The sequence below is a fragment of the Psittacula echo genome (genome assembly GCF_963264785.1).
Source record: "Psittacula echo genome assembly, chromosome: 20".
In the NCBI taxonomy this organism is placed as follows: Eukaryota; Metazoa; Chordata; class Aves; order Psittaciformes; family Psittacidae; genus Psittacula; species Psittacula echo.
Genome location: NC_137756.1, coordinates 6,781,584 through 6,801,903, shown reverse-complemented (window position 1 = coordinate 6,801,903; position 20,320 = coordinate 6,781,584). Strand labels below are relative to the sequence as shown.

At 44.3% G+C, this 20,320-nt stretch overlaps 2 protein-coding genes across 10 annotated transcripts in view; both read left to right on the top strand.

The window, feature by feature from the left end:
• Positions 1-7,738, top strand: part of USP40 (ubiquitin specific peptidase 40) — a 33,209-nt gene extending 25,471 nt beyond the window's left edge. For 2 of the 4 annotated variants that reach the window (XM_080632133.1, XM_080632132.1), the window contains 10 exons: positions 225-289; positions 836-910; positions 2,311-2,437; positions 3,512-3,606; positions 4,702-4,820; positions 5,333-5,398; positions 5,638-5,848; positions 5,982-6,077; positions 6,792-6,886; positions 7,602-7,738. In XM_080632133.1, coding sequence (XP_080488259.1) covers positions 225-289; positions 836-910; positions 2,311-2,437; positions 3,512-3,606; positions 4,702-4,820; positions 5,333-5,398; positions 5,638-5,848; positions 5,982-6,077; positions 6,792-6,886; positions 7,602-7,710 — 1,058 coding nt within the window. In that variant the 3' untranslated portion in view covers positions 7,711-7,738. Of the gene's footprint in view, positions 1-224; positions 290-835; positions 911-2,310; positions 2,438-3,511; positions 3,607-3,701; positions 4,598-4,701; positions 4,821-5,332; positions 5,399-5,637; positions 5,849-5,981; positions 6,078-6,791; positions 6,887-7,601 lie in introns of those variants that run through there. The other 2 variants (XR_013958237.1, XM_080632134.1) reach the window with 2 other exon arrangements.
• Positions 7,739-9,783: 2,045 nt separating this feature from the next.
• Positions 9,784-20,320, top strand: part of TRAF3IP1 (TRAF3 interacting protein 1) — a 41,388-nt gene continuing 30,851 nt past the window's right edge. For 4 of the 6 annotated variants that reach the window (XM_080632140.1, XM_080632139.1, XM_080632138.1 and 1 more), the window contains exons 1-6: positions 10,404-10,529; positions 11,142-11,210; positions 14,528-14,689; positions 16,421-16,561; positions 16,710-17,180; positions 18,631-18,708. In XM_080632140.1, coding sequence (XP_080488266.1) covers positions 10,407-10,529; positions 11,142-11,210; positions 14,528-14,689; positions 16,421-16,561; positions 16,710-17,180; positions 18,631-18,708 — 1,044 coding nt within the window. In that variant the 5' untranslated portion in view covers positions 10,404-10,406. Of the gene's footprint in view, positions 9,907-10,385; positions 10,530-11,141; positions 11,211-14,527; positions 14,690-16,420; positions 16,562-16,709; positions 17,181-18,630; positions 18,709-20,320 lie in introns of those variants that run through there. The other 2 variants (XM_080632142.1, XM_080632143.1) reach the window with 2 other exon arrangements.

Genomic DNA, 20,320 nt, shown 5'->3' with positions numbered 1-20,320 from the left:
GGAGGTGAAGAAGAGACATTACTGCAAGTAAGAGAAGACCCATTTCCAAAGAGCAAAATGTTTCTAGGGCCTGGGGAAGGACATGAAGGAGTACTTCAGTCAGTTTGTCAGTTGTGGTTGAAATACAAAGGATCACAAGAACCCTTTACCACTGATGGAGGTAATGGTTTATCTTGAGCCCCCATTCTTGGCTAATGTGTTTCCCATCTGTATGGTTTTGGTAGGTGACAACTGGCACTTGAGGAGGATTGACTGGTGCTATGAAGCAGGGGAAGCCCTGAGTCAGGAGGTAAGAGCATCTTCTTTTTGACTTGAATCATGCTGTGGTTGGTTTGCTCCCACGCTTCTTTAGACTTTCCCTGAAGAGAGCTGCAGCACCACAAACCCATGGCGGGTCTTTGTGTGCTACACAAAGATTGGATTCTCACAGCCCTTGTGAAGATGCTGTTGGGATACCTATGGTGCAAATGGAAACCTTAGGCACCTGTCCCTTATGATTAAGCCATATGCAGAGAGTTTTTTCTAAAGGCTTACTATGCATTAAAGGGTTGTGTGCTAAGAAACATGAGGTGTCAGCTGGTGAGATGTGGAGGTGCAAAGGAAACACACAGCTCAGCAGGATGCTGTGGAGGTGCTCCTGCAGAGCAGACTCCTATAGGCGCCGCATTCTGTGCTGCTGCAAAGCTGCCTCTGAGTGATGAATGTTAAATCAATACGCATGCTCTTCGGGGGACCTTTGGCATGCATGGCTTAAAAACCCACCAACATCTGCTTTAGGAAACAAAGCCCAAGAACATGGAGACTTACAGCTTTGTTGTGCTTTCTCTTCCTACAGAATGCCACGCTAAAGGAACTGAATGTTTGCAGAGGAGATACTTTGGTTGTAACTGAAGGAAAGCTTCCACCAAAGGTAAAAGCAGAGAGATTGTGTTATTTAGGCAGTTGGCAGTGGTTGGAGACTAAAATATGACAGTTACTTCTCTTTTGTCCTCTTGCATGTCTTTAAAATATTTCAGTTGAAGAATTCTGGTTGGCAATAATGAAGAGTGATTGTAGTTTTAAATCTCTCTTGTTTTATATCAATTTCTACAAGATTCTGAGTCTCTATTTATTCTACTCTTTCAATTGCTGTAGTAAAAGCCTTGCCCATTGCAGCAGCTTTGCCTAGAAGATCTGTTAAGCTTAACAGATCTGGCCCTTAGTGCCATGGTTTAGTGGTGCTTTGGCAGTCCTGGGGTAATGGTTGTACTTGATCTTAAAGATCTTTTCCAACCCAGCTGATTCTGTGCTTTCTGGCATGCCTAGTTCTTGTGAAGGCATAGCTCTTAGACTGCTGCCTCCTCCCAGAATTACAAACTCTAAGTGTTTGCCTCCAGGTTTGGCCTGAGGATGCTGTTTGAAACCACAGGGCCCTGCTGCGAGACTCTTGTCAGTGATGGTTACACAAATGGAAGGATTCTTTGCTAACAAACTTTAAGCAGTATCGTAGGACAGTTTGTGGTGAGACACAGGAACAGGCTGCCCAGACAAGTCATGGGTTCCCCATTACTGGAAGTATTTAAGACCAGGTTGGGCTAGTTAGCTATTAGGGGAGCTCCGGCATGGTGTAGACATTCCAGGGGAGTCATGCTGGAGGTGGATCCACCTCCAGGGGCTCTCTGCCATCAGCCACAAGACCAGTGGTGTTCTCCTCCATGGGCTCCCAACTATCAGCCACTGGTGTCCACCTGCATGGGCTCTTCTTGGTGGTTAGGTTGATCCACTTCCATGAGTTCTTCTTGGTCTTGAGGGATCCACATCCACGTGCTCCCCACCATCAGCTGCGTGAGAACTGATGTCCACCTCTGTGGACTCTTTTTAGTGTTTGGGTGGATCCACTACCATGAATTCTTCTTGGTCATTGGGTGTATCCACCTCCATGGGCTCCGTACCATAAGCCACACAACCAGTGCTGTCTCCCATCTGCTACCTCTTCCTTTTTGTGGGTAGTTCCTGCAGCCATCTCTCATTTCTCCACTTCAAAAGAGGGTTTAGATGAATCCAGCTTCCTCTGGTAAGGTCATATCTGTGTCCAGAGCTCCAGACAAGAGTGTCACTCAGTTGGATCTGTAATGTGACAGCAGAGCCACGATGGGGCTGTAGGGCTGCAGGAGGACGGAGTGCTTGCACTCTTGTCCTTGTACAAGGAGGAAGTACGAGTTGTTTACAACAGCTCAGATGTGAACAAGTCTTCTCGTTCTTCCTGAGATGAAGGTGGAACTTTTCCTTTTCTTCACATGAGCTTCCTGGTGCTTTCTGCTCACTTTCCAGGGCTTCCTGAAGATACCCATCTGGTGGTTCAAGTCTTCAAGTCCTAAGAAATACAGAGAGCCTGCACCAGACCAAGTGAATGGGCTGACTTGCCAGATGGATGCTTTGCAGGTGTCTCCTGCAGGAGGTGAGCTTAATCAGCAAGTTTATGGTGAGAGGAGCCACTTAGGAGGCAGCTGCAGTTTTCACAAGGCCACCAATGCTGGCTGGTGGGGTTCTGATGTTCCTCAGCTATGCTAAGTCAAGGGTAATTTTGAAGCAGGGGATCTTTTTTTTGTCACAAGTAAAATGGCTTTTTCATACCTGAAGGCAGTGACAATACTCTAAAGTATCTACTCCATGAGCGCAGAGGAGATTGGCTTTAAATGCCTGATACCTGATATCATATTTAATTCATTTCAGGCTGTGTTGCTTTTTGAGAAGCTGCAGAAGGAGTGATGAGTCCATTTTAAACAGCATTAAAGATCTTACATAGGGTATTTGAACCTGCTTTTCGTAGAATCCTTTAAACTGGTTCGAGTTAAAGGGACCTTAAAACTCATCCAGTTCCAACCCCTTGCCATGACCTTTCACTAGAGCAGGTTGCTCTAAGCCCTGTCCTAATGTCTGATGTACATCTCCCCTTCTTTTGAAATCCAAACCAAAAAGCAGCCAGGGCAGGAATATTGCGGGAGGGTTGGGAAAGAAGAAATTTGATTTGGGACAACATTGAAAAATGGGAAACCAATTTTCTACAGGAAAAATAATACCCTTGGTTTGCTGGTGAGTTGTGCTGCAGAGCAGGACCCTGCGCCTTTGAGAAGGTCTCTTTGCATTTGTCTCCTTTTCTGTCTGGCTTTCTCAGTTTGATTTTACCCCTAATGATTTCAGTAGCATGGGTAAGAGCAGCTGGAACTTTCCTTGCACCATGCTCTACATTTCAGAGTCGTAACCAATGAATTGATGCTATTTATAAATGGAATTGGCCCTGGGTTTCAGATTTGAACTATAGGATCAGTTGGAACTCTTCCTGTCTGGCAACTAAAAACCATGTATTTATCAACTGTGTATGAGGTTTTTCTAACTGATCTCCAAAACCAAATAAGGTCAGGTCCCTTTTATAAGTGAAATCTCATTTCAAAGTGACTTATGTCGTAGGATGCTAAACAAAGTCATGTTGATTCTTCTGTTGTTTATTTCTGCCTCTCTTTCCCATCTGAAGATTCACCAGGACACATCCACACAGACATGGATCTTTGCTATGCTGGCAGTATAGAAATAGCAGGAGAAGCTTCTTTGGAAGATCTGAAGATGCAGGTTAGATGTTCTCCTGTCTTGGAAACTTCCAGCAACACCGGGATTAATTGAGCTCTATTAATACCTATTTCTATTTCCTTTTCCTTTGTCTCCAGTATGTTCTGATATGGCATTTGCTTATATGCCATGTTCAGTGGTAAGTACCAAGAGGCAATTGGAGCATGTAGCTCAGACACTTCCTTAGTGCATCCCCTGCAGTTGCCATTCTACCTCTCATGTGTCCTGACCTCAGAAGCCTTGTTGCACTTCATCTGGAACTTGGCTTGAGCCCTACCTTTATTTCACAGTGTAAAAATCCCTCAGGAAAAGCACACACGTACAAGCACTTCCTAAAAAGCCACTTTTCGTTCCATGTTGTTCCTGTTAGTAGTTTGTTGCACCTTTTTTTTTGTGGTTTGTATATTGGATCTAATGAAGAAAGAATTGCTTTTGATGCACAGAAGGTTGTGTTTGTCATTCAGGAAAGCCAGAAACTAAGGTGCCTTTTTATGCCTTTTTTTTTTAACCATAAAAGTATAATTTTAATACCTCAACCAAAAAACCCAATCCCAAACCCACCAAAGACATAAACCAATCCTATCGTAAAGCTCTTTATTGTCTAGCCAGTTGGTGGTTCTAGTTAAACTACATGGGGAAGAATGTCTCACCTGATTCTGGTCCATAGCGACACTCACTCAACTTGGGTTTCAGTCTCTGCCAAACTACAGCTATGAAAAACTGACCGTTTACTTGCATCTTGTGAACAAGGAGAGTTGTCTTGGCATGAAAACGAGCATTGTGTCCTTGGTAGGGGCTTTGAGGAGCTTGCCCAGTGTTTGGCTGGAGATTGAGGCAATGATTCCATCAGCCTCATTCCCTCATTGTGCAAATTTGGGTTCAAAAAAGGAATGTCATCCATTTTTGAAGTGTAAGTTCAATTGGGAAGTGTTGGGAGGGAATGAAATCCAACTTGCTTTGCAGTTGAAAAGCCAATATATCAATTGTAGCCACTACCTGTAAGTCACAAGCAATAGCTGGGGTGGAATAAATATGAATACTTTGATCCAGGTAGCTTCAGTAGTGAGTTGAGAAACTATGGAAGTGTTTCTTTTTCAGGCTCTGACCTTACCATGCTGCCAGGAGCAGGTTGTCCCCCTGCCCTCATTCCTCAGAGCATGGACAGTGGACAGTAAGCGCCCAGGCAAGCTTTTAAGAAGCAACAAGCAGCAACTGAAGTAGGTTTCGTGCTGAAGGCACAAGCAGCAGTGGGACAGGCTGGCTGTTGGCTGGGTTGTGGGGTGGTGGATTGGTGGAGAAAGAAATGGACTCAGTCAAACAGAGCCAGAAGGCTCATTTCTGGTTAATTCTATATTGTGTCAAGCACATTATTTGACTCAAGAGCTGTGGAAGGGGATGATGTGAGTATGTGATCATAGAATCCCAGACTGGTTTGGGTTAGGAAGGACCTTAAGATCATCCAGTTCCAATCCCTGCCACGGGCAGGGACACCTTCCACTGGACCAGATTGCTCCAAGCCCCATCCAGCCTGGCCTTGCACACTGCCAGGGATGAGGCATTCACCACTTCTTATTCTGCTGAGCTTGATTTTAGGTGATTTTAAATGCCACTTTTGTCCTTTTCTGGGGTTTTCAGTTTTGTTCTGATCACATCTTGCTTTGGGTTTCCAGATAAGTACAGTTTTACTTGGATAAACCAGTGATTTATATCATCTTTGTTTTGCTTTCAGTGACTATAGGCTGGGTGCCAGAGTGGAAATCTGCATAGAACCTCTGCAAAAAGAGGAGAATTTGGGGTAAGATCTTCAGGTACTTCTTTCTTACAGCACTGCATTTGAGATGAGACTTAACTGAGCAGCTTTGCTCTTAAATGCTATCTGTCAGCATTGCAACTCTCAGACTGGGAGAAGACTTTGGGACTTGTTTTCTGCATTCCATAAAGAGAAGGGGAAGGCAGAAGGAAGTGAAAACTGGGAATTCTGCTTTCTGAAGGCATGACTTACTGGAATGATCTGTTTCCCATTTCTGATGACAGCCCTCATGAACTGCTGCTTCGAGTCCAGATGGGAATACCAGGGGAGAGGGACTACTATGACTCCACGGATTTGGTGTGGGATATCTCCAAGGAGTGCACAGCCTGGGCACTGAGGCAGAGAGTGGCTGCTCACTATTATCTCCCTGTAGAGAAAATTGAAATAGCCAAGTACTTCCCTGAAAGATTTGAGTGGCTGCCAATATCCAGCTGGGTAAGACCTGGAATGACAGAATCCAACAGTGGTATGGGTGGGAGAAGTATATGTTGGCTTGTGCTGCAGTTCTTGAGCTAATGTGTTAGAGTAGATTTCTGATGTAGGAATCTTCTGCTTTGATTTTCTTCAGACACAGCAAATCTCCAAGAGGAAAAGGAAGAAAAAGCTGGAGAGTTTACAGGCAGCACCGTACCACCTGAAGGATGGAGATATCATTGGGGTGAAGGTAAATGAACTTGGCTTTCATTGTTGCACTGCCCCTTTTGTGGTATCTTAACCTCTTCCTAAGTTTCATGCATCCTGCTACATTTCTATGAAAGTACTGGGATGTGGATATGGACAATACACTGTGTGGGTAGGAAAATTGTTGCTATTGGTGCTTTTTTGTCTTTTTCTCCTGTTCTTTAGCAACCTGATGGAAGTTCCATGCTTTTCCCTCTTAGGTCTAGGTACTGATACTAGAAGGCAATACTTCAGAGACTGTGGTGCAGCTCTCAGTGCAGGCAGTCACTTTCTGCTCTACTCTTGAATCCTGCCCAAAAGAAACTGGATCTTTCTTTTTACCCTCATTTTATTCACTATTGGGTTTTTTGTCAGCTCTGAGTAAAACTCAAGAACTCTTTAAAAATCATCTTGTAAATTGCAACCCATTACCTTATCCAAAGAATTCTTACAGATCTGTTTAATTCTGTCCAAAAGAACTATGCAGCAGGATATAGCATCTGAATAAGGCAAATTCACTGTTAAATGCAAAAACTAAACATAGGAGTCAACAAACTGTTTTGCCTTGTTGTATTTTCCCACTTAGTTAACTTGGAAGTGAATGGCTGTCACACTAGTTAGAAGAAATACTCTGAATACTCCCTGTGTAACTGAGCAACGGGTGGGAGATAGTTTTAAGCTTAAAATTTTTCATCTACCACATCTTTTTCAACACCAGAACCTTCTCCTTGATGATATGAAGGACTTCAGCACGCTGAGGGATGACATTGGGAAAGAGAAACAAAGGCAGCTTACATTATTAAAGAAGAAAAGGTATTGAGCACTGACATTTCTTCTTCGTTAGAAACATCAGTACTGTTCTTTGCTGCTTTTCAGCCTAGCTTCATACTTACATAAATTTTTGGGACAGTGCTAGCTGGGTGCTCTTGGAGCACACAATTCCGCTATTCCTCGAGGAAGTGGTGTTCAGGTAATTGAAACTCCTGGCTTTAAATGCTGTGGTCCTACCCCTAGCCGTAGTTTGTTCTCTTGAAACACACTGCAATGTTTGATCCTTCCCTTGGAGATGAAATATGAGCTCCTTGGCTGCCCTGGCCCTGCAAGGGTGAGCTTGGAATGTCATTCTTACAACTCTGTAGAAATCACATTCTAGTCCAGGCTCATGCTGCTGTTGGTGCTAAGTATTCACACTAATAGAATCCCAGACTGGATTGGTTTGCAAAGGACCTTAAAGCTCATCCAGTTCTAACCCCCTGCCACAGGCAGGGACACCTTCCTTGGAGCAGCTTGCTCCAAGCCCCTGTGTCCAACCTGGCCTTGAACACTGCCAGGGATGGGGCAGCCACAGCTTCTCTGGGCACCCTGTGCCAGCACCTCACAGAGAAGAGCTTCTGCCTAAGAGCTCATCTCAGTTTGCCCTCTGGCGGGTTAAAGCCATTCCCATTGTCCTGTTCCTACAGCCCCTGATGAAGAATCAAATAATACTTTACCAATAATGGGTATCTTGTTTTATCTCTCTTTTCACTAGCCGGCAAGCTGAGCGCTTACAGCACCCGGCCTTCTCTGAGGAGAAGCTCAACGTGAAGCACCGTAAACCAGAAGTGGCTCTTTCTATCAATGTGGGTGTTTTCAGATAGCAGCAGGAGATGATTTGCTCACCAGACCATAGTACCCATGTACTCGATTGGAATGGAGTAACCTTGCCAAGAGCAGCAAGAGGCTGTGCCCCGAAGCATCTTGAAGAATCACGGAGACAAAGTGGATTCAGGATAACACTGATTTTCTTCTAATCTCTCCTGGGGAAGTTGTTTAGCATCCCTTTATCGATGTGGTCTTTATTCTCAGGCTAGTTAAATGCACTTTATCCACAAGAAAATGGATTAATATATTGTAGAACCTTTTGGTGACTCTTTTGTAATCACCTCAAATTTTTTTGGTCAGATGCTGATGTCTTGCACCATCACTGCTGAGGTTGCTGAGGTTCTTAATGCAGTCAAAATCGTCTCCTTTTACAGTTTTCCTTTGATTTTTCCCATCTCTGATCACTGAAATTACTGGTGATACCAGGATTTGCTTTTATGTCTTAACCTAAGCCTGTAGTAGCTGAGTCAGGAATGAAGGAAATACGGGAATCTCTGGGCAAAGGGTGCAAAATTGGCTCAAAGAAGAGCAAGTTCAGAATCTGCAAGCTGTAAGCCGTGGAGTTTCTTCGTAGTGTGGAAGAGCAGTGTGCTGAGACTGCATTTTAAAGTTGCAGGGCTTTTTGGTTGTCCATAAGCTTCATTAACAAAGTATGGAAAAAAATTGGTGGATCTGATGTTTGGTTTTAAGTTGGTTTTTTTTGTACTCTGGAAAAGGGCTGGGTTTAGTTTCAGTCTTCTTGAGAGGACTTTCCCTCATTTCTTATTTTTTCAGTAGCTCTGATTTGTTCATAGTGGTGCATGTGAGGAAATGGAAATGTTACTGTTGGTGTCACAAAGCTGACTGACAGCCTCTAACAGGGGATGTGGCTGATCACCTGCTGAATGCAGAATCAAAGGTTCTTAAGCATCAAGCAAGATGGTTATGGAGTGCTTGTGAGATTGGAACTCAAGCTTGAGATGTCTGTACTACCTGATGAAAGACCCTATTTTTCTTGTGCTTGAGGCTGGGAATCAGGGTTTAGTAGAAGCTGATGTTTCAGTATCACTGCCAACACTTTGCTAGTGCTTACAACACTTGTGCAGTGGGAGAAGAGGACAGTTTAGTTTCCCCACTGCTTCAGCTCTAGGTTGGCTTTACTTGACTCTGCAATCCTAGTTCTCTGGGTGGATTTCCTGACTGAGGTGAGGGCAGCAGTTGCTTTCCCCATCTTACTGTGCATCACCTTCTTCCCTCTCACCAAGTGCTCTTGAGCCAGGCTTTACAGAAAGGTAAGAGAGAAAGGTTTGTGTTTGCAGGTTGTCCCATTGCATTGCACTTGCTTTGCTGCCACTTGAGTTCCTTGTTGGACTGCTGTGCTGAGCTCAACCTTCCCCACTACATTTGAGTAACTCCAGTCTCTTGGAAGCACAACCTCTGGAGCGGTTTAAATCGGGATTACAAGTGCTGAGAGATTTTAGTATGTGCCTTTGTTCAAGTGTAATGTAGCAGCTCCTGCACTGAACCAATCTTGGATTATTTCTAATGTTGGCTCAAAATGCATTGTCTTTTCTTTTTCTTTCCTTAAAATGATTGTGGGATGTTCCACAATAAGAAAGTTCCTTAAAAATGGGAGTGGGGAGAGGGAACACCTTTGTAAAATGGAGTCGTTGTGATTCCACGGTTGATGATGGTTATATTCCAAAGCCTGGAAAAGCTTTCATCTCTATTTTTCAAGTGTTCTGCACAAAATAAAAAGCCATTTCTATATATCTATTTGGTTTGTCTCTGTACGTCTCAGTTGACACATGGCTCAGGAGTGGGGTGAATTGATTTCTAACCTAGGATGGGACACAACCTTCACTGAGCTTTAATGTTTAAATCTATTCCCAAGACATCATATGATCTCCATGCAAGAAGTTTCCCCAAGTAGATTGCGGTTGTTCTGTGCCAAGACCTGGGTTCAGCTGGAGAATTGGGATTTTGGTGCAAATGAAATGGACTTTTAGGTTTTCGTTTCAGAAGGTGCTCTAGCATTTACTTACCATGATTTCAACTCCTTGTTTGTGCACATGACATTAAATCTGGTCTGTTTTTCAAAGGAGCTGCTACAAATCAACTGGTGGAGCATGGCTCGGCATAGAGTGAGAAGCATGGATTGCTAAAGAGTGGTTGTCTATAGTATGTGTTCCTGGGGCAGCACTTGTAAAAGGGTGAGTGTTCCACTCTGGGAATCCTACTATGGGAGAATTCTATGTTCTCTTTTCCTTGTAACTCACCTCAGTTTGCAGGAGGAGAGGGGGATGTGACAAAGCATCCACTGCTCACTTCAGTCCTCCCTCTGTGGCCACTGAGCAGAGCTGGTGTGTTCTGAAGGGTGTTGGGTGTACAAACACCAAGAGGGAAGAGGCATGTGGGGATGGAAGGAATAGGGAAGGAAAGAGCCGGGGGCTTTGCTTTGGGAATTTGTGCTGAGCTTGCCTTGTAATTAAGGAATAAATACTCAGCACTTGTCATTCCTGCATCACAGAGGCACAGATTGAAGTTGGAAGGCGGCTTAAAGCTCATCCATTCCCAACACCCTGTTGCTAGGGCCGCTCTTTGCCTAGCAACGCCTGCCGGTGCTCTACGCTTGCGCAGAGAGACACCCGGCGCCGCGGGGCAGGCCGGGAATGCTCGGGGCCGGCGGTGGCGGCGGGGTCCCGCCGCCGCTATGAACGAGGCGGTGGTGCGGCGCACGCAGGAGTCCTTGGGCCGGGTGATCCGCAAGCCGCCGCTCACCGACCGGCTGCTCAGTAAGCCGCCCTTCCGCTACCTGCACGACGTGATCACCGAGGTGGGCCGCGCACCGGCCTGCGGGCCCGCCGACCGGTTGCTAGGCAACACCGGGCCTGCCTGCACGGCGGCCGCCCCCTGGCGGGCCGGGGGGGGGGACATGGGAGGGAGAGGGGTCCCACAGGAGCGGGGCTGTGGGGAGACCCTCAGGGCCATGGGCGCTATGGGGGGGACCCCATAGGCCATGGGCGCTGCAGTGCCTGAAGGGGTAGACTCGGCACTTCGCCGGCGCTCTGGGACCTGTGTGGGGCTATGCTCGGAGTAGTGGGTAAGTAAGTGTCGGGGGATTTAGGCTAGTGAGTGTATCTCTGTGTTCTGTAGTGGACGTGAAGTCACCAAGGGAATAATGCAGAGCTGCGTTTCAAATGCATGTGCTGGTGTTTGTGTTGTGAGCCTCTTGGATTCACCAAGTACCAAGGTTAAAGATGGACTTAAATGGGAAGGGAAGCCTGAGCCATAAGCAGGGATTAAATCTTGATGCAGAGACACAGCAGAGCTCTAAACCTGCTCTAGCTCTGTCTCTGAAAGCAAGTAAAGCCAATGTATTTCCTGTTGCCACACAAGCTTTGTTGAACGAGTGTTCTTAACTGACTCTTTCTCTTCTCTTTTGAAGGTAATTAGAGTGACAGGCTTTATGAAAGGACTTTACACGGATTTTGAGTTGAAATCGGATAACGTTAAGGTGGGTATGAAACTGCCTCTTTTATTTAGCTTTAATGTTGGTATCCTTTGAAACTTGCCATTTTTGGGCTTTCCTGCCTTCAGCATCAAGGGCCTGTCTATGGTTTTGTGAAGACACTGGAGAAGGTGTTCTTGCCTGTTGGTTATATTATGCAGTGCATGGGGTGGGCACCTAGAGATGGATGTGACACAGACAAGCTGTTGTGTGTAAAGAACTCCTTCTGGACAGTTTCAAAGCAGGGAGAGTTAATCTAGGACCAGACCTAGGTTTCCCAAATGCTACAGATGAAAAGAATCATTATGTAGCAAGATTACCTTGAAGTAGTGAGGTGTTAATGGGAAATCCCAAGCTCTAGGAATCCATCAAACCCTTTTTAGAGTCTCGTGGTCTCTCAATGGAATATATGGCTTTATATTTATTGCTCTATCTATGTGTGCATCTATCTATGCTCTATCTATCTACACATACAGATAGGTATATAGTGTATACATATAGGTAGTAAATATTCTTGCTTAATATCCTGCTACTTGCCAAGGCATTTGTCTGGTGTATGTATTCCACAATAGGTTTGTTATGGTATAGAAATAGCTAATTCCTGAAAGAGGATGTTAATGTTATTCCTGAAAACTGCTTTTTTTTGAAGCACAAGAGTGAATTTAGTCTCTGCTGCTCTTCTACTGTCTGCTTCTTTGCTGAGCTGATGCTGAGTTCTCCAACTACTGACTTGCTTGGAACCTTTGTTCACTTATAGCACGTATTACAGTGTTTGTATGTTGCTAGCTAGGTAGCTGCATCCCTTGGTGATTGTTTAACATAGCAACTCAAAGTATGAGGTCTGTGGGCCTGGCTTGTCACCCATACAACCAATTGCAGGGACGGTTTATGCACTTCTTAGAGCTAATTATGAGTCTGAGGCATGTGTTTATACTTTATATTTGGTACTTACTCAACAGATTGTTGTTTTGTTGGTGCTGTCCCTATTGAAGCTTGTCAATGGGTTTTATGATGAAGAGCACTTTGTGGATGGAGAAAGCAAATTTCTTAGCAATTCCTGAGTAGGTCTTTGTTTGTATTTGCATCCTGCAATAGCTGTGAAGTTGCACCAATCTTGAGTACCTATCTGGGAGTTTCTTACACAGTCCATGAAATGATGCTTTTCAAGAGTTCAGGGCAGAGGAGATCAAACTGCTGTAGTGTGAGGGGAAAACACCTCTAGGTCGTGTTCATCCCTTCAGAACACTGGTCAGGAGAAAGACTTTGCTCACATAGGCTGCTTCTTTGCTGTCAGTTAGAGACCAAAACTACCCACAGAGAGACAGAGCCTGAAAGCAGCAGCCAGAGTCCATGGTTTGAGTAGCTGTGTGTATTTCTGTGTGAGGTTGAGGTGCTTTATGTAACACCAGGGAATGATGCTCATGGGGTGTGAACATCTGGCAGGAGATGCACAGACTTGGAATGGGCAGGATGCTTTCAGAAAGCAAGGGCAGGCTTGTACCCCCTGTGACATACTCCCAGTGCTGTAGCCCACACTCTGCTGTGAGGTGGGAAGAACTGGCAGGTCCTCTTTGTAAGCTGGCTGTGCTGTTGCAGATCACAAGGTATGGAGAAGGAATTTAGGAAAGACTAAAGCACATGGTCCAGCCTCTGTGGCTGGCTTATGCTCTCGACATCCCGTTATGTGATACACAGCAACATGTACACATGGATGCAGCAACCGTCTTTGTTTCTAGTTTCAACTCCCTCTTTCACCTGCGCATAGCGGTGGGGTCCTGAAGTACCCACTGCTGCTTCTGTGCTACCTTTAGTGTCTCCACTGTTGGGGATAACACGTTCTGCTTAGATTGCTGGTCTCTTCCTCCTCCTGCATAGAAACGTGCAGGAGGCAGGCTGGCAGCATCCCGTGAGCCAGATCTAGCCTGGAGAGCATGCACATGGACTTCAGCGAGTTCTAGTTTGCTTTAGGGATGTATAGTCATGACAGTCAGTTGGAGAGAGATGTAAAGAGAATTTAAAGCATGAGGATTCCTTAATTGTTGAAACAAATATACTTCTTCTACCAGCTATCTGGATGATATTGCTATCTGTGTGTTTATCAGAAAGGTTCATCTTGTTATGTTCTTGTTCTCTTGTGAACAGGAAGGTTGGATATCATGCTTGCTCTTGTAGTCTTTTACATCAGTGTCATATATATATGTGCACACAAAACCCATCTTTATATATATGTATACGTAAAGTCCTATCACTTGAAATAGGGGAGATACCTTCCCTATTTCCTTAAGCTCTCAGCACTATTTCAGATGTTTGTTACTGTGATAGGATTTTATACATTGATGCCATTCTCTTTGGGTTCCTGAGGATTTCTTCTAAAGACATAAGACACTGGTGAAGTGTGATGAGGATGTAGGAAGAAAGTTTGGATCTGCATTTTGGATTTACTTGGATCTAAACCAAAACACGTTTGGCTTAGAGTAGTGGCCTGTCTCCTTCCCTAAATTAATAGACTACATATGTCCTTGGGAGGACGGGTGACTATTTTAATAGAGGAGGTTGCATATTTCCTTCCTTTCCTTTTTAATATTTGAAACAAGGGAGCACTGGTGAGGGTGATGTGTCCCTAAGGTTAATGCTGACAATCTGAAAATCCCAGCTATGTGGCAGTTGTTTGTTTTAATCCATTTGGAAGAGTTACAAGATGGGAAGGACCCTGCCTCTGGAGACTGTCTTCCCATGCCTTTAACTATCGTGCATGTGTTTGCAGCAGAACCCAACTCTTGTTTACAGAGTGTGGCCCTGGGACCTCAGATACCACGACTGGCTTTAGTAAGCTCCAGAGGACACTTTCAGCCTGGAGAAGAGAAGCTGCGTGGAGACCTCGGGGCAGCTTCCAGTGTCTGAAAGAGGCTACAAGGATGCAGAGAGGGGCTCTTCATCAGGGACTGGAGTGATAGGACAAAGGGTGATGGATTCAAGCTGAAACCAGGGGAAGTTGAGGTTAGATCTTAGGCAGAAGTTCTTCCCTGTGAGGGTGCTGAGGCGCTGGCACAGGGTGCCCAGAGAAGCTGTGGCTGCCCCATCCCTGGCAGTGTTCAAGGCCAGGTTGGACACAGGGGCTTGGAGCAAGCTGCTCTAGTGGAAGGTGTCCCTGCCCGTGGTAGGGGTTGGAACTGGATGAGCTTTAAGATCCCTTTCAACCCAAACCAGTCTGGGATTCTGTGGTTCTATGAACTCTTCCTCCCATCTGAGATTTTCTAGTATTTAGGTGGTACATGGAAATACTTTGGAGTCTCAATATTCTTTCTGAATTGCTCCTTTACCAGGATAAAGATGCCAAAATCAGCTTCCTTCAGAAGGCAATTGATGCTGTTGTGATGGTTACAGGAGAACCACTGTCAGTAAAACCAGCACGTGTTGTGGCTGGGCATGAACCTGAGAAAACCAATGAATTTCTTCAGGCAATTGGGAAGTGTTGCTTAAATAAGGTATGATCTCACTGGGTTTATGTTATATATGTAGTGTTGGTATGATCTCACTATGTTTATCTTATATATGTACTGTTATTTTCTCAGAGGTTATTTGTAACAGACTTTATTGGCGCTTATCTGCTATTCCTGTTAGTGGACAACCTGGTCTAGTGGAAGGTGTCCCTGCTTGTGGCAGGAGTTTGGAACTGGATGAGCTTTAAGGTCCCTTCCAATCCAAAACATTCCATAATTCTATGGTATCATTACACAAGATAAATGGTGGATTAACACTTATAACAACAGATAGGTAGGATGTGATCTTAGCAGAGCCTGAGCCAGGTACTCACACAAACACAGTCTGGATATTATAGCGCTTTTAATGTATGCTGGGTTTTCCATTTTTCACTTGATTCCTTGATCATTTAATAACATTTATTAGTTTTGAAGAATGATAGGAAGAGTCAGACACATTAATTCTATGACCAGATGCTGCCACCTTTGACTTTAGCTTCTTTAAAATTGCAGTCAAATCTCTGCTTCTGTAATAAAAGTGATTTTCCAGTGTGTTGGTTTGAAGATGGAAATGCAGCAAAGGAGAATTGCTTGAGATGAGAACGGCTGAAATTCATTAACATATGCAAGAGACTGGATGAGTTTGAAAATGTCTTTGGTGGAACACCTCTGTAGACTGTTGTGATAAGAATCAATATCTAGAGGATGAAACCTAAGCTCCATGTGCATTGTGGCAAAGACTTCCTTCAAGTCTTTAGCTTAAGACTCTTAGTGCTGAGCTGGGAGTTAGTTCAGGTGCAGAAGTCAGTGTCCAAACGTGAAACTCCACCAAAATTCAGAGGTTTGCATTTACAAACCAGGAGAGAATCAGGAGTCGACCCCCAGGGCAAGATCAGGTTTAGTTTTGTTCAGGAAGGAGAATGCCCAGGCAGTGGGGTGATGATTTTCTTTTCCCCCTTTGTTTTTGGTTAAAGCAGTCAAAGGCTTTGCCACTTGGACACGAAACCTTGTCTTGCTGTCTGAATGATGTGATTAATAGTAGCTTGTCTTCTTAATATATGATCTAGATGCTTTTTAACCACTGTAACTGCAGCTTATTGAGAGTGATTCTTAATGTAGCTTTGTTTTCTTTAGTGACTGTTGCTGCTTGAACAAGTATGAGGTGAAAGTGGAGTGACCCAAGAGTGGATGTAGATACAACATAGTGTGGTTTTAAGAATGATTAAGCAATGCAGCAGTCATGGTTTAAGGATTTGACAGTCATTTACTTTCCCATTTTGAAAACTACTTCAGTTCTTGCAATGAGGATGGCTATTGTGTTAAAATACCTAAAAATCACAATATATTTAGGTAGCTCTGGTTTATATGATCACATTATTACAAGACTTACAAAGAGGTATTTGACATAAGAGCATTATTTCTGCTCTTTTGGAAACAATCTGTCACAGGTCTAAGATGAGCTTTCTTTATAAAAAACAACACAAAAGCAAAGGAGAAAGCACCCCAAACCACCACCAAGTCATGTTGGTTACAGAGTTAGGGAGAAAAGAGATATTTAATGAGATCATTTACTCGTATATACTCCATCCCTGGCAGTGTTCAGGGCCAGGCTGGACAGAGCCTTGGGTGACATGGTCTAGTGTGAGGCGTCCCTGCCTTAGATGATCTGAAGCTCCTTTCCAACCCAAACCAGTCTGGGATTCTGTGATTTGAATGATGCATTTTTATTCCTTGCAGCTGTCCAGTGATGCTGCTGTTAAAAGGATCTTAGCTGGAGAAAGAGCTGATGCTATAGAGAAGCCTCCCACCTCTAAGTCTCGAGAGAAAGAAAGCAGAGAATCCAAATCAGAGGAGCGAAAGAGCCATAGAGATAAAGAGGTAGGATTTGGCAAGTGTTGTGGGGGACAGGGGCTGCCACTGTTTGTGGCTTGTTGGGTTTTTAGCTTGTGGTTTTGGCTGTGTAAAGTAACTGTGTGATAGAGTTGCCATATGTATGAATTAATGTGTAGTTTTTCTTTCTTTTTAGGGTAGAGGAGGTGCTGAAATTAAAGACAGAAGCTCAAGTGGAGGCAGAAGAGCCAAAGGAGACTTGAAAGAGAGTGAAGGAAGGGAAAAGGAAAGCACTAAGCATAAGGATAAGGAAGACAAGCACAAAGACCACGAAAGAGACACGTTTAAGGAAGGAGAAAAACAAGAAAAGGAAAGGAGCAGAAGGAGAACAACCAAGCAAGGAAGAGAAACAGAAAAACACAAGAGCAGAGGAGACACAGAACAAGAAGATGAACTCAAGCATGATAAAGGACAGGAAAGAGAGAAAAAATATGAAGGAGCAAGAGAAAAGGACACACCGAAAGGAAGAGACAAAGATAAGGCTAGGGACAGAGAACGGGAGAAAGACAGGGAGAGAGGGAAAGATCGGGAAAGGGATAGGAAAAGGGACAGAGAAAAAGATGAGGAGCACTTAAGAAAACATGGAAACGATAAAGCAGAGAAAAAGGTAATTGAAATCTGATTTCAGAGAGGAGCTTTTTGCATGCTGTGCTGGAGGCTGAATGTTTGTTCCACTGACCTGGCATGTGCTTTATTGAATAGAAATTACTGTCATGAGGTGAAAGTTTCAGTGTGGATTTGACTGGTCAGAGTGTGACTGAGGTAATGTGTAACTTCATTTATCTCTCCTGGTATGTCTTGCCTCGAGCCATCAGCCTCATCTGACTGCTTCTTGAACCTCTGAGAAGCAATTTATGTTCTGAACTCTGCATGTCTGAATTCTTCTGATCACATATTTGGCAGAGAGTAGTGGTAGCAACTATTGCTATGTACTTATATCCTCTTCCCTTCAATGCATGCTGCTCTTGCAGCTTCTAGGGAAGATGGGGCTGAACAAAGTTCCTTTGGGCCGTAAGTAGTCTCACTTGAGCTTACTTCCTCTGGAGCAGGACAGGATGGGGTTGCACATCTTGTATTACTTTTCTGGCTTTCTAAATTAAGCTGCTGGCTTCCAGCCATCTAGATTCTTGCAAGGGTTTTCTGTTTGCACTGGACTCTGCATGTCATCATATCATGCATATCACTGGACTCTGCTACATCCCTGAAAAGGAACACATCCACCACTTCCACATATTTCAGGCCTTCTCAACGTAAAGTCCCGGATGGCCTGGAGCCATCTCTTCATTGCTTTTTGTTTTGTTCTTTCTTCTTCTCTCTTCCTCCTCTAAATACTCTTGATTCTCCTTTTCTGGTGTGTTACATGCTGGTTCATGGTAGAAATTCAGGATTAATGGACACCAAAGATGCTTCTGTTAGGGAGTAGATTAATTTTGTTTGATGTGAGAAAGTGCTTTTATCAGTGCCTGTCTGCTGGCCATAAGGATTCTTGCCTTCCTGGTATTACTCAGAGAGAGCAATGTTATCTGAGAGAGCTGGGCTTTTTCAGCCTGGAGGAGAGAAGGCTCCAGGGAGAGCTTAGAGCTCCCAGTGCCTAAAGGGGCTACAAGAAATATGGAGAGGGGTTTTGGACAATGGCCTGTAGGGCAGGACAAGGGGAATGGCTTTAACCTGCCAGAGGGGAGATTGAGATGAGCTGGCAAAGGGTGCCCAGAGAAGCTGTGGCTGCCCCATCCCTGGCAGTGTTCAAGGCCAGGCTGGGCACAGGGGCTTGGAGCAAGCTGCTCTAGTGGAAGGTGTCCCTGCCCGTGGCAGGGGGTTGGAACTGGAGGAGCTTTAAGGTCCCTTCCAACCCAAACCAGTCTGGGATTCTATGATTTTGCTCAGTTAGTCTGCTGTGCAGAGAAGCAAGGTAAAGAGGGCAGGTAGATGGATAAGATACATCAATGCATGTTGTAATGTGCTCAGTTCTACTCTATGCTCATTTCCCTTTTCACTTTATCTGGGTAAGCAGCTCGCTCCTCAGCATGCTGGATCTAAACCAGTTGCTTTCTTTTCAGTCTTCAGATGCTGAGGAATCCACACATAGAAAACCACGGAGGCCAACTGAAGATAGCAAGTGCCAGCCAGATCCCGAGGTTAGTAGTGGGTAACATCTGGGAAGGTGAATATTAGAAGTGTTGCATTTTAGTATAGTTTGGGACTCTGCCTCAAAGGAAAGTAGGGTTGAAAGGTAGGTACATGGGAACTTTTAGGGCTGTAAAATAGAGGCTTGTCTGTTTATTTGGGTGGGGTTTTATGCTTTCTTTGTTCATTGAGAGCTTTCTGTTTATTCCACTGAATCATTCCTGGAAAGCTGTCACATTATTTGGGAGGTTTTTTGAGCTTTAATAGAAATTACTCTTTTGGAAAGCAAATGAGTCCAGTGTTGCATCCGAGCGTGTGTTTTGCAGCTGGATGATGGTAGGATGGAAGAGCAACTCAATGACTGCCTCTAAACAGTAGCTGTTGCTTGTGATACCATTGCCTCAGGTCAGGAAGAAGCAGCAGATGCAGACACACTTTGAGGAGTTATAGAACCATATGGCTAAATGTTTAAAGAGTGAGACTCCAGTAAATTAACCTGAAGCAGCTCAGGCTAGGCTAAAACAGGCAGGATCCCAAGTCTAGCAGGAGTCTCTGTTGAGAGTCTGTGGGCCACTGACATCATTGTGTCTTCTACATGAGATGACAAATTTATTGCTATTCTTTGACTGAAATCCAAGGCAACTTTTGAAATTCTTGGCACTTGGAGGGAGAGCTTATAAAATACTTTTTAGCCTGAAGCAAATGTTCCTGGCCAATTCAACTTCCTGCAAATTGGGTCTCTAATGGAAATTCTGAGCCTCATCCCAAACTCTCGTCGTGCTCTTGGGCACCACAATAATACACTGGGGCAGTAAAGTTTCATTTCCCCTCTCAAGTGCTTTTGGGAGTGATTCCAAGGCATGTGGGTTTATTGCCTTAGATCTAGATGACCTGCTCTCCTCTACTTGCTTGTGTAACAGTAAGTGCTGCTTAGTTTTTAGGTGATGAAAACACACACTTTAGACCAGTGGGTGACAAATGGGCATCATCTGAAGACTGTGGAAGAGAGAAATTAAATGAAAATGGCCCCAATGAATTTTTAGAGCTGGTGATCTAAGATAGCTGCACCAAGTGATTTAGAGGCAATTCCAGCATGAAATAAGTGGAAAGTGCATCTAATGAACTGGAGTTGATCTTCCTGTCCTTACAGTAGTTTCACAGTGGGGTAATGCCTTTATTTCCAGGGATTTACCCTGATTTAAACTACTGGAACTCCATTTAAGAAACATGGCAGTGAACCAAGTGTATTAAAAAGTGAAACATTTTATATCTTTATGCACATGAAAAGTATTGACTCGTGTTTTGCAGCCTCTGCTGCGTAATTAATTGCACTTCAACATCTGTCTTTAGCTTTTTGTAACTACTTATGTTACATACATACAAGTGAAGCCATTTGGGGGTGCTGGCACAGGGCACAGGGTGCCCAAAGGAGCTGTGGCTGCCCCATCCCTGCCAGTTCAAGGCCAGGTTGGACACAGGGGGGCTTTGAGCAACCTGCTCTAGTGGAAGGTGTCCCTGCCTGATGCAGGGGGTTGGAAGTAGATGATCTTTAAGGTCTCTTCCAACTTAAATCATTCTATGTTTCTATATCAGGAGTTTTAATAGCTTTCTATCTCTATTCAT